The 18,193-nt window shown below is 53.4% G+C and overlaps 1 protein-coding gene across 2 annotated transcripts in view; it reads right to left on the bottom strand.

Annotated features, from left to right (window-relative positions):
- PCGF3 (polycomb group ring finger 3) overlaps positions 1-18,193 on the bottom strand; it is a 61,743-nt gene that overhangs the window by 36,796 nt on the left and 6,754 nt on the right. For both annotated transcript variants that reach the window (XM_039220380.1, XM_039220381.1), the window contains exons 2-6: positions 10,442-10,482; positions 10,033-10,184; positions 5,542-5,659; positions 4,254-4,350; positions 848-903 (exon numbers count right to left, since the gene is read on the bottom strand). In XM_039220380.1, coding sequence (XP_039076311.1) covers positions 848-903; positions 4,254-4,350; positions 5,542-5,650 — 262 coding nt within the window. In that variant the 5' untranslated portion in view covers positions 5,651-5,659; positions 10,033-10,184; positions 10,442-10,482. The remainder of the gene's footprint in view (positions 1-847; positions 904-4,253; positions 4,351-5,541; positions 5,660-10,032; positions 10,185-10,441; positions 10,483-18,193) is intronic.

The raw sequence follows: 18,193 nt of genomic DNA, 5'->3' as shown, positions 1-18,193 counted from the left end.
GGTCATGATCTCGCGGTTCGTGGGTTCGAGCCCCGCGTCGGGCTCTGTGCTGACTGCCAGCTCAGAGCCTGGAGCCTGTTTCAGAGTCTGTGACTCCCTCTCTCTCTGACCCTCCCCTGTTCACGCTTTCTCTCTCTCTCTCTCTCCTAGAAATAAATAAAACATTAAAAAAAATTTAAAAAAATAAAACATTAAAAAAAAAGAATAAACAATAAAAAAAAGTTCTGTAGGAAAAGCCAGGTGTACTATCTTCTGATCTAAGGTAGCAAGATGTATTTTAAATTATAACCCTCTTCTGAAACATTACAATGAGAAAACAGAGCCCAAAAGAATCCCTATCATATCTTATCTTTGAAAGAAAGGGTACCTGAGCTATATCAGCAAGCACCGCCATGCCAGCCCACCACTGGACCCTGAGTGGGATTCTGAGACCAATGCCCTCCTCCCCTCCCCCATCACCACCTCCACAATGAGGGGCAGCAACAGTCTCTGTGTTCAGAACTGCAGAAAAGTTTGAAAAAGAACAGCTATTTCCATTTTGAGGGTATTCACACTACTTAATATTTCTTCTTCATTCTCAATGAGATTTGACTTTAAATACAGTCAGACTTTATCGACACACTGGTTACTGGCTTCACGACTGTGCATGTGTGACTGAGGAGGCCACCCTGTGCCCTGCTGTCCACCGCCCTAACAAGGTCACACACTCGGCAAGGCAGAGACCACGGGAGAAGCCAGCAATGCGGTGGTGCTGCTCCCAAAGAGGGACAGGGCAGGGACCTCCACGAGTGAGGTGCTTGGAGGCTGCGCCGCAGGCTCGGGTCCAGGGGGACGTTCTGACACTTACCTTCCTGAAGGCCTGGAACCAGTTTGTAAACAATGTCCTGCATGGTTCTGTCATGACTGGCAAAGAGAATACAACAGGTAAGGTTAGCTAGAAATGCCACGTCCACGGCCCGTGAGTAATTTCCATTAACAGCATCAAACTCTACAATCGCAAATTTGAAATTTTGGTTGAATTTTGCTTCTAGTTAGCACTTAAAAAAATGTGCTAGCAAATTTATATATGACCTGAATCAATGCATCATTAATTCAGGTTCTAGAAGCTGAAGACATTCCAAGGAATGGCGGCACAGACAAGACCGTCTAGGTGATGAGCGCCCTCTGCCCGCTGAACGCGGGATGGACACACACACGCGCCCCCCCCCACACCTTTTCACTGGTGATTCCTGGGGTCTCCACTAGACAGGAAACTTTTCTTCCACGTTCTAAATAATGTAGAGAAAAGGCCCTGAGTCAGGCCCTTCCTGTGGTCTTTAAGATCTACCTAATAAAGGTTTTCTGAAAAGGTTACATAAGCACAGTATTTCAAATATAATTCCTACTCCAGCTTGCTATTTGTAAACATAACTTATTAATATGTTTAAGTAACTTTTCAAGTCAACTTTAATTTTCAAACATCGTGCATTAAAATAAAAACTCTTAAGTGCCCAGATAAGTAATATGTAAATAACGGACAAAGGATGGTGTTTCACAGAAGGTACAGACATTTAGGTGTCAGTGCTAATCTAGGGCCGGACACCCAGCAGCCACAAATGGTGGGTGACCAGGTCCTGCAGAGGCCATCACTCACCGTTTCCAAGAAGAACCTTTACGTTCTTACACACATCGGTCTGACGACTCAGCCTGTGCTGCGGCAGACCAAAGCAGCGTTTCTCAAATTTCTGACCCCGATGCACACGGCGAAGCATTATGGACCAGAGCTGGCTCACAGTTCACACACGACACCCACACCGGCTTTGTGGAAAGCTCCCCTGTTCCACGACGAGAGGACGGTGGAGCGGTCTCTGGGTCCCCCGAATGACGGTGCCAGGCCCCGCCTGCCTGGCCAAGGAGCCACAGGGCTGAGTGGGGGGCTGGGGGGCTGTCCTCGGGAAAGGTGCCCCCAGACAGGACGGAACAACACAGCAGATTCCTCCCCGTGTCGGCTCTTGGGGGGGCGGCCCCTTAAAAGAGGCTTTCGTGTTTTACACCCCAGGCCAGAAGCCACACCCTCTCAGCCTTCACTTGTGCCATGGTCTCTACCAGACACACAGGACAATAGCTCTTGGCTTTAATGTGAGGCCTGGAAGTGTGGAGCCGCCTCAGGGATCCAGCAAACACTAGGAGCTTAGGCTCAGCACCCGCCTGCGGCCAGCACTGCCTGGCAACATCCCACCTCCTAGGGCCTAAGACACCGCCCAGGGCCCCACCTGGTGCCAGCGGGCCCCGATGCGCTCTCCCCACGCCGCCCAGCCCAAAGCTGAAAGCCCTCCCCTTGGAGCAACTGCACAGTCAAGGGGCAGCAGAACCAGAGCAGGAAGCTGGGCCAGGTGTGGCTGGAGAAGCTGTGTCAGGAACAAGGCTCTGAACCTGGCAGACTTGAGGTCAGCAGGGGAGACCAAGACCACCACCCAGGGCCAGCGAAGCTCCAGGCAGAGCACAGAGAGCAAGCGGCAAGGGCCAGGACTGCCAGGAAAGAGCTACCCTGGAGCCCGGGGCCCACAGCAGCCTTGGGGCTGAGCAACGTCACCCAGCTGCAACCCCTGTCTCCCTGGCCCTGGTCACCACATGGTCACTGCACAGAGAAGAGGCAGGGCCCAGCCCTCTTGACCCAGGCCTGCACACCTAGCTGCCTCTCCTCCCATCGGCCCCCTTCTGTATGTTAGCAGGCTAGGCGAGGCCTGGAACACTGGGGTCTCAGACTGCTAATGGGCTTCAGCTCTCCAGACAGCCCTGCCTGCTGTTTCCCCAGAGCATGGGGGCAGCATCCTGGGCTGGGAGGGGGGGGGGGGCCATCCCACTAGCTTGAAGTCCCCACCACTACCTGCCTTGGTATGGTTATGTCAGGAAAGCACCCCCGAACTCTGCAAAACTACACCTGCCATTCAGGAAACATGCATAAACACTGCCAACAATTAGTACCTAGAATGTATCAAGCATTTCTTCAAAGCAAACAAATAAAATAAAGAACCCAAAAGAAAAATGAGATGCGAACAGACATCTCCCAGAAGCCTGAATGGCCAGATAAGTAACATCTGGGAAGAGTCCCATGCTCGCTGATAACCAGGACAGCAGGCCAAGATACCCCTACAAAGCCACATGTGGCAAGAACGCAGCCTACAGGCACCCACAGGACACACCGGTAAGGTCGGCACTGCACAGCAGCCCAGGAGAGCGCAGGAAGGCACAGGCGCTCTGCAACCCAACACCCTGCTCTGAGGGATGACAGAGGGGAGACGCCTGTGTGGGAATGCCCAGAGCAGCACTGAGGGCCCACAGTGGACACCCTGACGTCCACCTGCCACAGAGCTCCACGCCAACAGACCAGTCTGGAGAACAGGCTAGGTCAAGGGGAAGGTCCATGAAAACGCAGCTGGTTCCACATGTAGTGAGCTGGACCACAGGAGACTAAGCTATGTTGTTTGGGGACAGTGGGCTGGGGGGCAGGGGGCAGGGGAGGGCCTGGTGATCTCTACTTCTCCATCCGGGAGCAGTTTCTTACTTCGCTGCTGTAAGCTGTTCACGTGTTTTTAAATGCCTCTGTGCACACGACACACATCACAACTTTGGAGTGTGTGATACCTCTCTTCCTTCAAAACACATCTTCTGACCTGCCCCTGCTGCTCCCACGTGGTGTGGGCAGCACTTCGCTTCCTTTAAAACCCGCCCCCCCCACCCCCCACCAAATCTGGAAGTCACTGAAACTCTGCATGAAAGCCGCAAGCCAGCACTTCCTGCCCATCACGGCCTGACCCCCAGGTCAGGTCATGCCAGCTCCCTGACACCTCCCTCACAAATGCTGCTGATTCCAAGGGGGGGTCCAATCTCCCCGAAACCAAAGGAGGTGGCTCCTTGCAGCACCAGCTGCAAGATGCAGGCCACACACAAGGGGCAGCGACCCGGGACCTAGGACCACTTGTCCCACGACCAGAAGGTGGACCAATGGCTGCTCTCCACTTCAGAGTAAACTTCAGCCAATTTATTGTGCAAGTAGTGAAATCCAGGTGGGTCGTGTCCTGAGGTTCTTCAAATTACTCAATTTGAGCAAATATTCCTGGAAACTTGTGGGAACAGCCCCAGCGCTCATCGGTCTGACCTGGCCAGATCCGCCACCCTGTGTGGTCACGGATACCCCAGGCCAAGGTGGGTCCCTGACACACAGGGTGACGCCGGAAGCTGTGGCTCCGGGACCTGGGCCTGGGCGCACTTACCCAATGTACTGCAGCGGGTGGCTCTGGTGGATCACGATCCTACACGTGGGGCAGGTGTTATTCTCCTCCAAATACTTGACCAGGCAACTCCGACAGACTGCAAAAGCACACTCGTATCAGAAAGCAACCCGAGAGGGAGACGCCAGCACCCCCTCGGGCTCGGCAGACATGGAGGCCGCGGCGCAGATGGCCTCACGCATGGCCGCTACGATGGGGCGCCCGCCTCTCAGGTCTCAGGAATGACGGAGAGGCCCCAAGTGCTCAGTCAGCCACCTCACCAGGCAGATTTGTGGAGCAGGGATAAGAGGGGAGAGGAACCTAAGTGAGGAGGTGCTCAGAGCCCAAGAGCTGAGAAAGCACCAGAAACTACCTGTCTCACCCAAACCTCACCATAGGGGCTAACAGTATAATTTTCATGTTTGTCCAAAAAAAGATCACAAGATTTTCTTTTACATCAAACTTCAAGGAAATTCAGTGAAACTAACAATCTAAAACTACAGTTACCTTTAAAATAAAGGTTCTATCAAACTGTCAAATATTTTATTTTCTTAAGTGGAAAACACATGATCAAAAGTCATTCGCATTACATGCATTTGTTGTATTTCAAAGATCCTATCTACATGGAGTGCCTGCCGGCAGCTGGCAGAGGGGCTCCTGCCCAGCTTCTCACCCACCAGGAGGGTAATTACGCTTCAGGGTAAACAGCAACACCTACTGTCCAGCTGAGGGGGCGTGTTAACAAAACCCAGGTTCAGCACAAGCTAGGAGTCGTCTAAACATCAAAACACAGGCTTATTAGTCCTAAGGAGCCGAACCTCAGTCTTATGTTTAAAAGGTTTACGGAATTCATTGGGAAATTTAAAAAGGAAGCATTTCTGTCCACTAGAAATGAATATTCTGTCATAACACAGTTACTGGTTTTGCTGTTATATAAAAATAATTAAATTTTTTCCTGTACTTAGCTTTCTTCAATGGTATGTCTACTGAAATTACCCACAATGTTTTTAATTTGAAGTAACTTTTCTGATTTATTTTTAAGATCTTCTTTCTTCCTGCTTCTGTGTCTTGCTTTGTACTTGAGCTAAAAGCTTTTGGTTGAGAAAGGTAAGAAGGAAGCAAGAAGGAAAACAAAGGAACAAAGGAAGGAAAAAAGAAACCACAAGTATCAAGAAAGCACAAGGCTAGAAGTTGTCAAAGGCCACGTTCTAGAACATTCTGCCATACACATATGCAGACAGTTCACACACACACACCACAGCTGCCATGTTCTACAATATTCTCCACATACACGTATGCAGACACTCGGTCACCGTGGTCGCATCGATGAGATATCCGCTGCACAGGCGGCAGGTGATGTGGGCGTTTATGTCCCAGAGTTTAATCTTTCTGGTCAACATCTTTGGCTTCTACAAGAGAAAACCAGTATTAATAACTGAAATACTCCCATTTGTTTCATCAAAGGTTCAGGCTAAACGTAAATCAAGTTACAGCACATCTTCCCAGGAGGGGCAGCACCATGTGGATGGGGGCTGCCACCCCCTAGGGCAGGTCCAACCTGCAAGGGCTCTGTGGGAGACTTCTGTCTGGAAAAGGGACTGCTGTAAGTCCTCTCCCAGGGGACTGGGACCCTCCCGCCAAACACCTGGTGGGCAGCTCTCTGCAAATGCTACCGTTTCTTTAACTGCCCGGGGCACTGCCCTTCTCAGCTCCCTCACCCTCTGGCTCAGGACTGAGCTGAGGCCCGGTGGTGAGGCAGGTGGGCAAGTGAGGGAGGATCATGACGGTGCAGGAAGAGAGGCCGGGGGAACAGGCGGGCTGTGCTGGGTCTGGGACAGGAGCCTGAGGGGTCACTGCTAGAGCTTCTGGCTCTTCTGTAAAGCTGGGGGATAAATGATCCCAAGGGACACCAGCAAGGACAGTGCCCCTTCTCCTGAAGCGGCAGTCTTCCAGTGAGGCCTCAATACAGTCACACCACGTCATGCTGACATCAGAAGTGTCAGGGAAGTCAACATCCAGTCCTGACAAGGCCCAGGGAACTGGGCAGCCAGAGGGGCCCAGATGACCCAGATGGGACTGGAGCCATTCCATTTTAGACATTTATCTTAATAACTGGACAAGTTCAAAAGATGCTCGCCACAGGGGCACCTGGGTGGCTCAGTCAGTCAAGCCTCTGACCTCAGCTCAGGTCATAGTTTCAGGGTTCATGAGTTCGAGCCCCACATCCAGCTCTGTGCTGACAGCTCAGAGCCTAGAACCTGCTTCAGATTCTGTGTCTCCTCTCTCTGCCCCACTCCGGCCTGCACTCTGTCTCACAAAAGTGCATAAACGTTAAAAAGAGAAAAGATATTCGCTGCAATTGTTTCAAATGGCAAATCATTTAGCCAGCAGGGGCTTCAGACCCTCCCCCTCTTCCCTCTACCCTGTCCAAGGAAAGCCCAAGCAGCCCTCCAGGACCCCACCCTCCCTGGGGCTCAGTAGCCTCTTGGCTCAGCAGTGCCCAGGCCCAGAAGCAGAGGGGCACACAGAAGCCCCCACCGTGGGGACGCTGGAGTACCCGAGGCCACCTGCTGATCCCCGTCATTATCTCACAGGATGTCAGCACCACATACAACATGGCAGCATCGAAGTCCAACCATCTGTGCACCAAAGTGCTGCCATGCTGTCTCCATCTCAGGGCCCCTTCCTGCTCTGGCCCAGCTTTCTCCGTCTCTCCGGCTAGACTGCAGGCTCCCGAGGAGGGTTTTGTCACTGTATCTCCTGAGCTGCGTCAGGACATGGAACAGCTCCTGGAGATGGCCATGTCCCACTCCAAAGCCTGTGTGTTCCCTCACACGGCAAAAAGTCCTTGAGCTGGGAGATGGTCCCAGATGACCCCATAGATGCCCTGTCATCTCAGGGCCCTTAAAAGGGGTGATGGGAGGGTCCGAGTCAGAGAGACTGGGAGCGTTAGGCTGATGGCTTGAAGGTGGGCCATGAACCAAAGGTGAGGTGCCCCAGAAGTTGGAAAAGACAAAGATCAATTTTCCCCTGAAGCCAGAAGGAGCCAGCTCTGTGGGCACCTTCACTTTGGCCCAGTGAGACCCTTTGGACCTCCGACCTCTGGAGCTGTCAGATGACACATTTGTGCTGCTCTGGCCACCAAGCCTGTGGTCCTTTGTTGCAGCAACAGTAGGAAACCCACCCAAAACGCTGCTCCAGTAAATATTACAGAATGGATGCCTTCACGGTAAGAGGACTAAGAGAAACAGATACTCCTGGACATCAGAGTCAAAGGCATCACTGAGGGTGGCTGGCCGCACCCAGTGGCCACAGCACACACAGCTCCCAGGCCGCCAGCAAGGACATTCACTGCTCAATGCCATTTAAGAAAAAGGAAAAAGAAAGCAAACTGCTTGGAGGATTTCGGACCCGCTTCCATTCGCATGAGGTCCGAAGGCAAGTGCCAGTTGCGCCTGCTGCCGTGCAGCGTGGCACGGGGGCCTGCCCAGAGCCTGGGGGCTGCACGAGGCAGTGAAGGGCCTGGAATGAGCAAGGAGTCTGGAGGCACATGTCGCCCATCCTGAGACCCAGCAGCACCAACAAACCGTCAGAGCAAACGAACGCAATCAGCAAGGCCACTACCCTGCAGTACCACTCGGTGCTTCCCACAGGGAGCGACACGGAAGCAGACACCCCCGCGGGTTTGCCCACATCACTCCTCCCTCCGCATCAGGCTGCAGCAGACTCGTCTCCACTGGAGACGACCTTCCCTAACTCCTTGCAGCCAGGTGTGTCTGTGGGTTGGGGTTTACCGATGTTACTAGGAATCTAGTAAAAATTAAATGGAACTTGGTGGAACATTTTCACAGGGGTTCTTATGGGCCAACCAGTCCTGTTAGCCTAACTCCACAGGAAGGAGCCTCATCTGGTAAAGATGGGCCCTCTCTGAGCGGACGTGGGTTTGCACTCTTTCCTCAGCGAGTGTGTGCACTGAGGCCAGCCAGGTGACTGACAGGGGAACCCAGCACCACCTTGTGGAACAGTTAAAAAAGAGAGAGAGAGAGAGAGAGGGAGAGAGAGAACATCCCAAGAGAAGGGACACCCTGGAATCAATCCAAGCAAAGCAGAGGAGGAAACGGGGCCCCATGCTGGCCCCAAATGAGTGCTGCCCTCACGTCCTTGGCCTTCTACGGAGCAGCTCTTTCTAAGCCAGCCGCTGAGGATGCGACCGCATGCAAATATTTCCATCAGACAGTAACGCGCTCAGCAACAAAGTTTCTTCTCAACCACCAGGTAACGAACCACGGAACTGAAGCCACAACAGTGCTGGTTCCAGCAGCACAACACTGAAATGAGAACAGGGCCCTGCACCAGGGTGACACGCAAAAACAGAGGCCACGGGCAAGCCGGCACTGACAGGGCCTTTGGCCCCTTTGAGGGACCAGGGTCAGTGTGAGCTCATGCTTAGGGAGCAGGTGGGTGAAGAGACAAAGGCGCGTGGGTGCGCCTGAGCGTGGGCTCCCACACCCACTTCCCAGCTCTGCCCACCCGGAGGGCCTGGGGGTAAGCGCTCCTTGGCGGCGCAGGCCCCCGTGTGTTTACAGCACTGTCCGCCGTGGGGAACCAGGCGGGGCCGGGAGGGTAACAGAGCTGGAGCGGAGGGGACCTGGCCCCAACTCAAAAGGGATCCACTGGCCACACTGGGGACAACTAGAACTTCGCGATAAGCAGTGACTACCATTAGGTGAACATGATGAGTCAGATTATAATCAATAGGATAACCGAAGCTCACACGTCCGCACACAGCCAGATGAATAAGGAAGGCATACGTGTCTTTCCAGAAGGTGAGCGGCTCATGTGGAAGCAGGAGTCACCACACCACAGTAACTAGTGACATTTTCTTCAGGAATCACCAGTGGAGGCTTTATTGAGGAAGAGAAGATTCAAACAGTTGCAAAGACACCCCCCCCACACACACTTTTCAGGCAGAGGGAGTGCAGGGCCTCAGGGTGGAGACACTGCGCAGACATCACTTACTGAGTGACCAGGTGACACCAGATGGGCAGCAGGTGTGCCTTCAAGCCGTGAAGGACACAGCACCCCTCCCGCTCCAAGAACACGCACAAGTCTCACCGCCAGGACCCCAGATGAGCCCCGAGGAAGGGAGGCCACAGGGGAGAGGGGAAGGTGGAGGGGCAGGCTGCCTGAGCGCAGCGCCTGGCTCAGAGGACAGCCCTGACTGCCTGCTGTCCACCCATATTTGGAGACAAGAGCAGCCTTGAGACCCTCCGCCATCAACTTCCCATTCTGCCCACGCTGGGCCCCATGGCCAGCCAGCCTGCTGTCCCCAGGCCTATAAGGACTGCACTCAGAAGGGAAGTGTCCACTGTCACCATGTTGCAGGAGGCCCGTCCCTGCACCTCCCATGCTCGGCAGCCCTCGTGCAGCACTGGACCCTGGACCCCAGGGGGCATGAGCCAGAATAGCAAAGGGTGCCCAGCTTTAAGTGCTGCACCCTCCACAAGCTGCACCTGCCAGCAGACCTGGGACACCTCGCCTGGCTCGTCTGAGATCCCTGGGTGGAAAGGAGGGTGACAGAGCCCCATGGACACCAGGGGACATCAGCAGCCAATGTGAACACATGGCCCTGTCTCAGTAGTGGGTTTTCGCAGCTGTGGACCCTCCCTACCCACACCAGGGGCTGCGGGACGGCGGGCTGGGGGGTCTGGGGGGACCTTCCCCACCCACACCAGGGGCTGTGGGACGGCGGGCCGGGGGATCTGGGAGGACCGTGCCTCACCTCCTCTAGATGTCTTCAGCGCCTCCTCCTGCCTTTGCACTGGGCGCTCAGGCTGCGGCCCTGATGCGGGGGCACCCCACCAGCAGCTTCACTCTGCCTTGCGCGGCTTCACATCTGGGCCTCCCTTCTGCCCCTTGCTCTCTGTCCATTTTCTAGCACAGAAACAGCACGTGTCATTTCATGTCATGTCTTATATATGATGCACACAGTCCTATAATGAAGTTCTTTCTAGAATTTTTAGGTGAGTCCCACATAGCAAACAACAGAACAGAGTAGACCAGAAGTATAATTAAGAAAAAATGTGAAGATATGTGTAAGTAGTTATACCCTAATCTCCTCCAGAGCTATCAGAGATTATATTTTAAAGGAGTTATAAGGAATTGACGTTTTCTGTGGTTACAATATTTACCTGTACATGGCAGCCTGGAACCCTCTGCTACATTTTGAAGCCTGTGGAGACAGACAATACAGGGGCATCATCCCACACGTGCTAACACAGAGCCAATGCCCTCCCGCCTCCACTGCCCCGACCAGCGGCTTTGGCTTTGCCCAGTTAAACTGGTCTGTTCTTTTGCTTACTTAAAACTACCAAGAGAAAAACAAGAATTGACAGTGAAAAACCAGGATCAACCCAAGAGACACAGGGAGGTCTCAGTGGTGGTTTGGTGTCACGAAGGCCCAGGGGCTGGTGGGCTGGAAGGGCATGGGAGATAGGGGAGTGCGCGGGGGCCTATGGGAGGCGTGGGGGCAGGCAGGGGCATCCCGCGGTATGAAGCCCGAGGAGACAGGAAGACGGTCGGTGAAGGTCTGCTGTCTCAAGGGCAATTCTACCAAGTGTTCAAGGAGCCAAAACAAACCTACTCAAACAAGTCCACTTAGAGAATCAAAAAGACAGTATTTTCCAACTCTTTTTATGAAGCTAACATACACACACACCAGACCAGAACTGGAAGGAAAATCAGACTGAACTCACTGGTGGGCATCAGTGTCAAAATCAGATGCACATGGAGTCACTTGACCCACTATCTGAAAAGGAGGCTCATGCTTGACAAACTAGGTTTACCCCAGAATACAAGGGGGCTTAATATGAGAAAGAAAGTAATTGACAAAAGACAAAAGAAGAAAAATGATAAGATCTTCCCAAAGATGCACAGAAATCATTTGATAAAATTCATTATCCATTCATGATTTAAAAAAACTCTTAGTGGGGTGTCTGGGTGGTTCAGTCAGTTAAGCGTCTGACTTCAGCTCAGGTCATGATCTCACGGTTCGTGGGTTCAAGCCCTGCGTCGGGCTCTGTGCTGACAGCTCAGAGCCTGGAGCTGCTTCGGATTCTTTGTCTCCCTCTCTCTCTCTGACCCTCCCCTGCTCACAATGCCTCTCTCTCTCTCTCTCTCTCTCTCTCTCTCTCTCAGAAATAAATAAAACATTTAAAAAAATTAAAACAAAACAAAACTTTAAAAGATACTGGGGAGAACATCTCCTAACGTCAGGTGAGGAAAAGATTACAAAACAGAATTACAAGGCACTAACCACAAAGGGAACACCTATCAAGAGCAACTTTGTTAGAGAGAAGTAGTCAGATAATCAAAACACAAGAGTGCAAAAAGCCACGGTGCACAGAACACCCCGAACACCCCCACGGGGAAGACTACAGTCCAGACAGCGCTCGGCAAGGCTGGTCTATAAGCGAAGCTAGGGTGGGGCCTGCCACGCCCACTACCTGTGTCCCGTCTGTGACTGCTTTGGGACCAAGGAGTGAGTTTCTACGCCACATGACCCAAAAAGCTAAGGTATTTGCTGTCCCATTCTTTACGGAAGACCTTTGCCAATGCCTGCTCCAGACCGTAAAAGGAACCACAGGCACTTCACAAAAGAGGAAATCCAAACAAGCATATTTTCAAACGTTCAGCTTCCTAAGCAACTCAGAAAATGCAAGTTAAACGTCCAGCGAGGGTCTGTTACAGCACGCCCCCACCTCCCGCCCCCAGCGAACTCTCCTCCCTGGCGTCTGACAAGACTCCAGTGACAAGGACGTTACCAGCATAACCTGTCTCCAAGGTCACCGGTCACTGCCCCGACCGTGATCTGGTCAACCCCTCAGGTCTGGCTCCTTGCCCGAGTTCACGGACACTGGCCGCACTGGTGCCGGAGCCTTCCGGAGCCACAGGTGGCGTGACCCTCCACACTCTTCAGGAGCCAGAGCCATGCTGTGTGAAGGGGTGCTGCCTCCCTGCCCACTCGCCCTGGGCCAGCCTTCAGTCAGCCTCGTCCACCACGAACAGTGCTCTCTCTTAGGCCGGTGCCTCTGTCCTGGCCACTCTGCTGCCCACTGCTACATGGTCTGGAACACGGCTTCCCTCTGACTCCGGCAGGCACCGGTCAGGGGGTGCTTCCGCACCCGCCCTCCCCATGTCATACCTATATTATCCACGACTGTCCTTTAGGTAAGCACATTGGGTTTGTTTTGCAGTGAAAGCAATATGCACATTTATTAAACATGATCTGGAAAGTAAAGAATACTACCAAGGAAAAAACCCTACAATCCTAATCACCAAAAAGTAACTGCTATTCTTAGCCTGATGGTGTATCTCCCTCTGTGGGTATACGCTTAAATACTTTTCACATGTATACACAGAGCTCCATGTTTACTAAAAAGCCAACCTCAGACTAGATACAGTGCATCACAGTGCGGTTTTTATCACTAGTCAACCACGGTGGGTGCCTTGCCTGCCAGCACACACAGCAAGCGGGCTCCAGGGCTCCAGGGCTCGGGCCCTTGGGTCTCAGCCGCAGTGAGTGAGGACGGCGTATGTGGTGCGCCTGACCCAGAGACGCGGGGCATGACGGCGGCTCCATGACCGTGGGGCCCCCAATGGCAGCACCCCCTCCAGCTGGTCCCAGCTTCCCTCCCCTCCATTCCACCTGCGGCCTGGACCCTCCTTAGGGCCCTCCTGCCCGGGGACCCTCAGGAGAAAGAACCTGCACCCACCCCCTCGTGGGAACACCTAGGGGTCATCCTTTCCTTTCATTAACCTCATCTTACAAAAACCTTAAAATTTTCCACTTTTTTTTTCTCATATTTTTTAAATGTTTATTTATTTACTTTGTGAGCACGCACAAGCGGTGGCGGCAGGGGGAGGGGGGCGCAGAGAGAGTGAAAGAGAGAATCCCAAGCAGGCTCTACGATGTCAGCACAGGGCCCAACATGGGGCTTGATCCCACAAACCACGAGATCATGACCTGAGCCGAAATCAAGAGTCAGATGCTCAACCGACTGACCCACCAGATGCCCCATTCACTTGCTTTTTAATTACTTTTGCTAGGTTGTATTTTTCTAGATTATTCATCAAATTCACTGGCACGAAGTTGTTCATATTATCTACCCCATAACCTTTACTACACAGCTTTACTGAGGAATATCTGACACACATTTAAAGAGACAACTTGGTAAGTTTTGACGTTTGCCTGAAAAGAACTACCACGATGGAGAGGAGGACCCTGGCCCCAGGGAGCCCTGACCTGCCCAGGGCTGCACGGAGGTGGCGTGTTTGTGGGGTCCCATGGCTTGGCTCGGCTCCCTCACCCTGTTTTCAAGGCTCACTCATGTTGTCACATGAACAGCTCATTCTCGTTCTGAGCAACGTCTGTTGTAATTTCGTTGGCCCACTCACCAGTAGAGGGATATTTGGGCTGTTTCCGGTGGGCTGTGAGGAGCAGGGCTGCTGTGAACACTCACGGCCACATCTTTGGGTGGACGTGTGCTCCGGAGTGAATCTCCACTACAGGAGCCACACGCAGCTGTCTGACAACTTTTTAAGAAACTACCAACCTGCTCCCTGGTCCTGGCCACCTCTGAGCTCCAGCTGCCCTGTGGGGTCCTTCTTTCTTCTCTCCTTCCTCCCTACACCACCCTCACCCCAGTCCTGCCCCTTTCTCCCTGAACGCCCTCTGTCGGCCTTCTGTGCCCATGGCCAATCCCTGGACACTCCATGGCTCCCATCTGGATGGCAGATCCACCCAGGACAGGCCTCCCTACACCCAATCTCACGGACAAGTCTAAGCAACATGTAGAAAAGCAAATCAGACATGTCCTTCCTGCATGAGACCCCTGAAGGGGTCCAGACTCCTGGTGAGCCATGCCCTCCCACCAGGCGCCAGCCCCACCAGCCTCATCCACGTCAGGGCTCCCATCCACGTTAGCCTTGTCCATGTCAGAGCCCGTCCACGCCCGCTCCACTGTGTGCACCATTCCCGCCAGCCTGGCCCTCTGTCCTCAGGGCAGCAGGCTGTCAGTGTCTCAGTGAGACCCCGAGCCTCCTGGACAGGCTCCCCCATCCCCAGGTCTAAAGCCAGCAGCTGCTCTATCCCCCACGCCATCGGCATCTTCAGTGTGCTGTGCCAGCCTGCCCCCCCAGGGCACTGTGAACCCCAAGCAGGCTGAGGCTGCAACCTCACTGGGGGACATCATGTCTGGCAGAGTGCCCACGCCAGCGCTGGTGCTCAGGAAGCCAATGCTGACCAACCAACGAGAGAGTTCTATCCACACCTAAGCACTCTAGACCTATTCGCACTTACTTGTACACAAAAATCACCAAACTGCTGAACTCTGCCCCATGCCCAACACCCTCTCCTCACAAACCAGTCTGCTACAATTTGGGACGTTTATGTGTAAAGCTGAGCGAAGCTGCCTCCACAGGCTGTGCCCCGCTCCCTCCCACCAGCCAGAGGACCGGAGTCAGCACGCAGCCGGCGCTTAAGAAAGAGACCTGCTTTGTGCCATCTGGTCCACTGCAGCCTCTTGCCTGTGGCCCACCTCCCAGGCCCCCGGCTCCTCACTCCTCTCCCTGTGACACCTGCTCTCACCCATTCTCTTTGCAGATCTGCTTGGGGGGGGGGGGGGGCTGCACTGACAGCTGCTGAGCAAGCACTCTGTGACGGCGTCACAGGTCCTCAAGCAGGGCTCTGCACGTGGGCCAAACACCCAGGGTTTATTGCAATCTCCAGATAAACAGAACCAGATCATGAAGGTTCCTCACTGGGATACTGAAATCAGGTCAAGACTACAAGAAAAAGGGAAACTTTAAATGTATTTCTACGTGGCTACATACCACCATGAAGCCTTTTTAAAAAAGTAATGAATAACAAAAGTGCTTTGAATTTAGACTCTCAAAAGGGTTTGTGACTCAAAGGACAACGAAATCTCTGCTCCACCTTCTCCCCTAACTTGGACCCGACACCCCACTCCACCCCTGCCGCCCCCTCACCCCCAGGTCACCATGGTCTCAGCCCTGCAGAAAGCTGCACAGGGCCCCTCCCCAGGCCTCATCCTCACTTCCACGTTCAGGGCCGCCTTGGCCCCCCACGCACAGCTACTCCTCCTGCATTGCTGGGTGCTGTGGGGAGCACACAGTACCCCACTGTGTGTTCGATGAATACCTGCTCCAGGATACGGCAGGCTGTTGGCCATGTCTACTGGGGAGTTTACTCCTAATTTTTACTTCTTAAATTAAGAGTTTGTACAAATATCTGGGTGTGACTTAGTGACCTGAGGTACAAGCCCAGGGTGGGATCCCAAGCACATGTCTTGAGCAGCACCAAGGCCCACCCACATCAGTGACATCCATCATAAGCAGACTGACCGGGTCCCAGGCCCCAGGCCCTGAGGCCCAGCCCACACCAACACTCACTTCCAGTCACGTCCCACCTCTGTGTTTATACCTCCTGTTCCTCCAGCTCAACACTCCCGGACCTCAAATGCAGAAGTCAACTCCCTATGCTCCACTTGGTAGGAGAGGCGTTTCCACATGCGTGCCAGCATCTGAAGTTTCATCTGGACTTCCGGTGCACGCCGACTGCTATCCCTTCTGCAGCTTCTCGCCTACCTTGCACCCACGGCAAGAGACAGGGTAACCATACCCCTCACACTTACCCCACCTGGCCATGCTGTCCAGGCACACCACACCACACTTGCTCAAACACAGCTCCCAGGGATCCCGTAAAAACATGAGTCTGAGCAGTGGCTCTGTGGCATGGAAATCTCCAAAGGCTCAGGGAAAGCCAAAGTGTTCAGTGGCCGATGAGGCCCAAGCCACCTCTCTTATTCCACTATGGCCACGGTGGACTCCCTGCTAGGTCTAGAACATCCTAGGTGTACTCCCACCTCGGGGCACTTGAACTTACTGTAGCTGCAACATTCTCTGTCATATGGCTACATGGGCCGTCCCTCACCGCCATCAAGCCTTTCCTCAGATGTTACCTCCCCAGCAACACCTTTAGAGACCATCTTATTTAAAATCACATGCTATCTGGGCACACATGTGCACACATCACGAATCTAAGATATGACCCTCGAATTCAGGATTTACTTATTTTGTTACTACCCCTCTCCCTATACTACAATGTCAGGCATGTGACTGGCAGCATTAAAAATTCAATGGAAGGGTTTATGATAAAGCTGAGAAAATTTTCTCAAAAAGAGTATATAAAGACAGGAAACAGAGGGTGCCTGGGGGACTCAGTTGGTTAAGCGTCCGACTTCAGCTCAGGTCATGATCTCATGGTTCGTGGGTTCAGGCCCCACGTCGGGCTCTGTGTTGACAGTTAGCTCAGAGCCCGGAGCCTGCTTTGGATTCTGTGTCTCCCTCTCTGACCCTCCCCTGCTCATGCTGTCTCTCTCTCTCTCTGAAAAATAAATAAAACATTAAAAATAAAAAAGACGGAAAACAGAAAAGATCCAACATCCAACCAATACACGTTTTAGAAAAAACAGAAAACTGAGATAAGGAGCTTCCTAATATACTTTCTGCTCACACCTTATCATAGGCCTGGTGCTCATGGTGCCCCCACCCCAGCCGGTGACGAGACATGACAAACTCACCAGCAAGAGTGATGAGCACCATGAAGAAAGTAGGTCAAGGCAGCAAAACAGAGAACAGCTGGAGGGGCTGCTTTAGAAAGTGACCAGAGGAGAGCCGGTGCAGAGGGACATCTGATCCTGGACCTGGAGGGAGGGGCCGGAGCAGCAGACACCCCACTGACAGGGCAAGGGACCCCCGAAGCGTAATATGACCACTTTGCAGTTGGCTGGCCGAGAGGATGAGGCATCCAGACACGGCACGGGGATGAGGACAGAGGGCCAAGGAGGGCACGCGCTCAGACACAATCCTTGAGAATTTGGAACAGGAGACAGTAAGGTCAGGCAACGTAAGGGAGATCAGAACTCAACTGCGGAACAGATCGTGAAACTATCACACCCATTGTAACTGTCAGATCCAACCCCTGAGAAGACAAAAAACATGCCGTGAAAGGGGTTGTCGGACCCCCGGTTTTCTACCAGCTGACAAAGGTGCTCAGCTACAGACGTGCACCCAAGTGAGAAGGCTGACTCAAGGTCGAAACAAGAGCCCGAGAGCGAACCGGGGAGCCAGCGGGGTCACCCTGAGCTCGAGCCCAACCAAGCTTCCCAACTGGGTTTCAGAACTGTGTCGGGCCCAGGACTTCCGGTTGTGTCCACTTCTCGCTTCTGAACGGGCACATCTGCACCTGCGGTCCCACACCTGTCCTGCCGTGTGGGGATTACTGGGATGGCGATCTGTCTCGCGTGGTCCACAAGTGCCCAGGAGTGGCACCCTGTGGACTGCACCAAGTGGATGACCCATGGGGTAAGACTCCGGAGCTCTGAGTTTCGGCCAAGGTTGGGGACTTTGAGCTGGTGCTGCAGTGAGAGGAGACCCCGGGGAACCTCAGAAGAGGGCCAGGTGTGTTTGGCTTTTGGGGGGCCAGGACTGCAGCAGGCAGAATTCTGAGAAAGCCTTGAGATGGCCCTGGCATGCACATACCTCCTGCCTTACTAGCCCAGGTACTGCTGCAAAGGGATTTTTAAGGAGCAAATTAAGGATGCAAATGAGCTGACCTTGAAACAGAGCAAGTATCTGCTGGCCCAAGAGCATGGCCTTTCAAAGCAGAGTTCTCTCCAGCTGGTGGCAGAAGAGCAGGTCAGAGGGACGCGCCCTACCGGCCTGGCAGAAGGCAACTGGCTACATCAACTGCCCACAGCTCTGGGCGAGGAAGCGTGCGGCCTCTAGGAGCTGAGGGCAGTCCCCAGGCGACAGCTAGCAGAAAAGCAAGACCCCAGGGCAACAACCATAGAAATGGATGC

This window comes from Hyaena hyaena, unplaced genomic scaffold, assembly GCF_003009895.1.
Source record: "Hyaena hyaena isolate Hyena2069 unplaced genomic scaffold, ASM300989v1 scaffold_886, whole genome shotgun sequence".
Taxonomy (NCBI): domain Eukaryota; kingdom Metazoa; phylum Chordata; class Mammalia; order Carnivora; family Hyaenidae; genus Hyaena; species Hyaena hyaena.
This window is presented reverse-complemented; position numbering and strand designations above follow the sequence as displayed.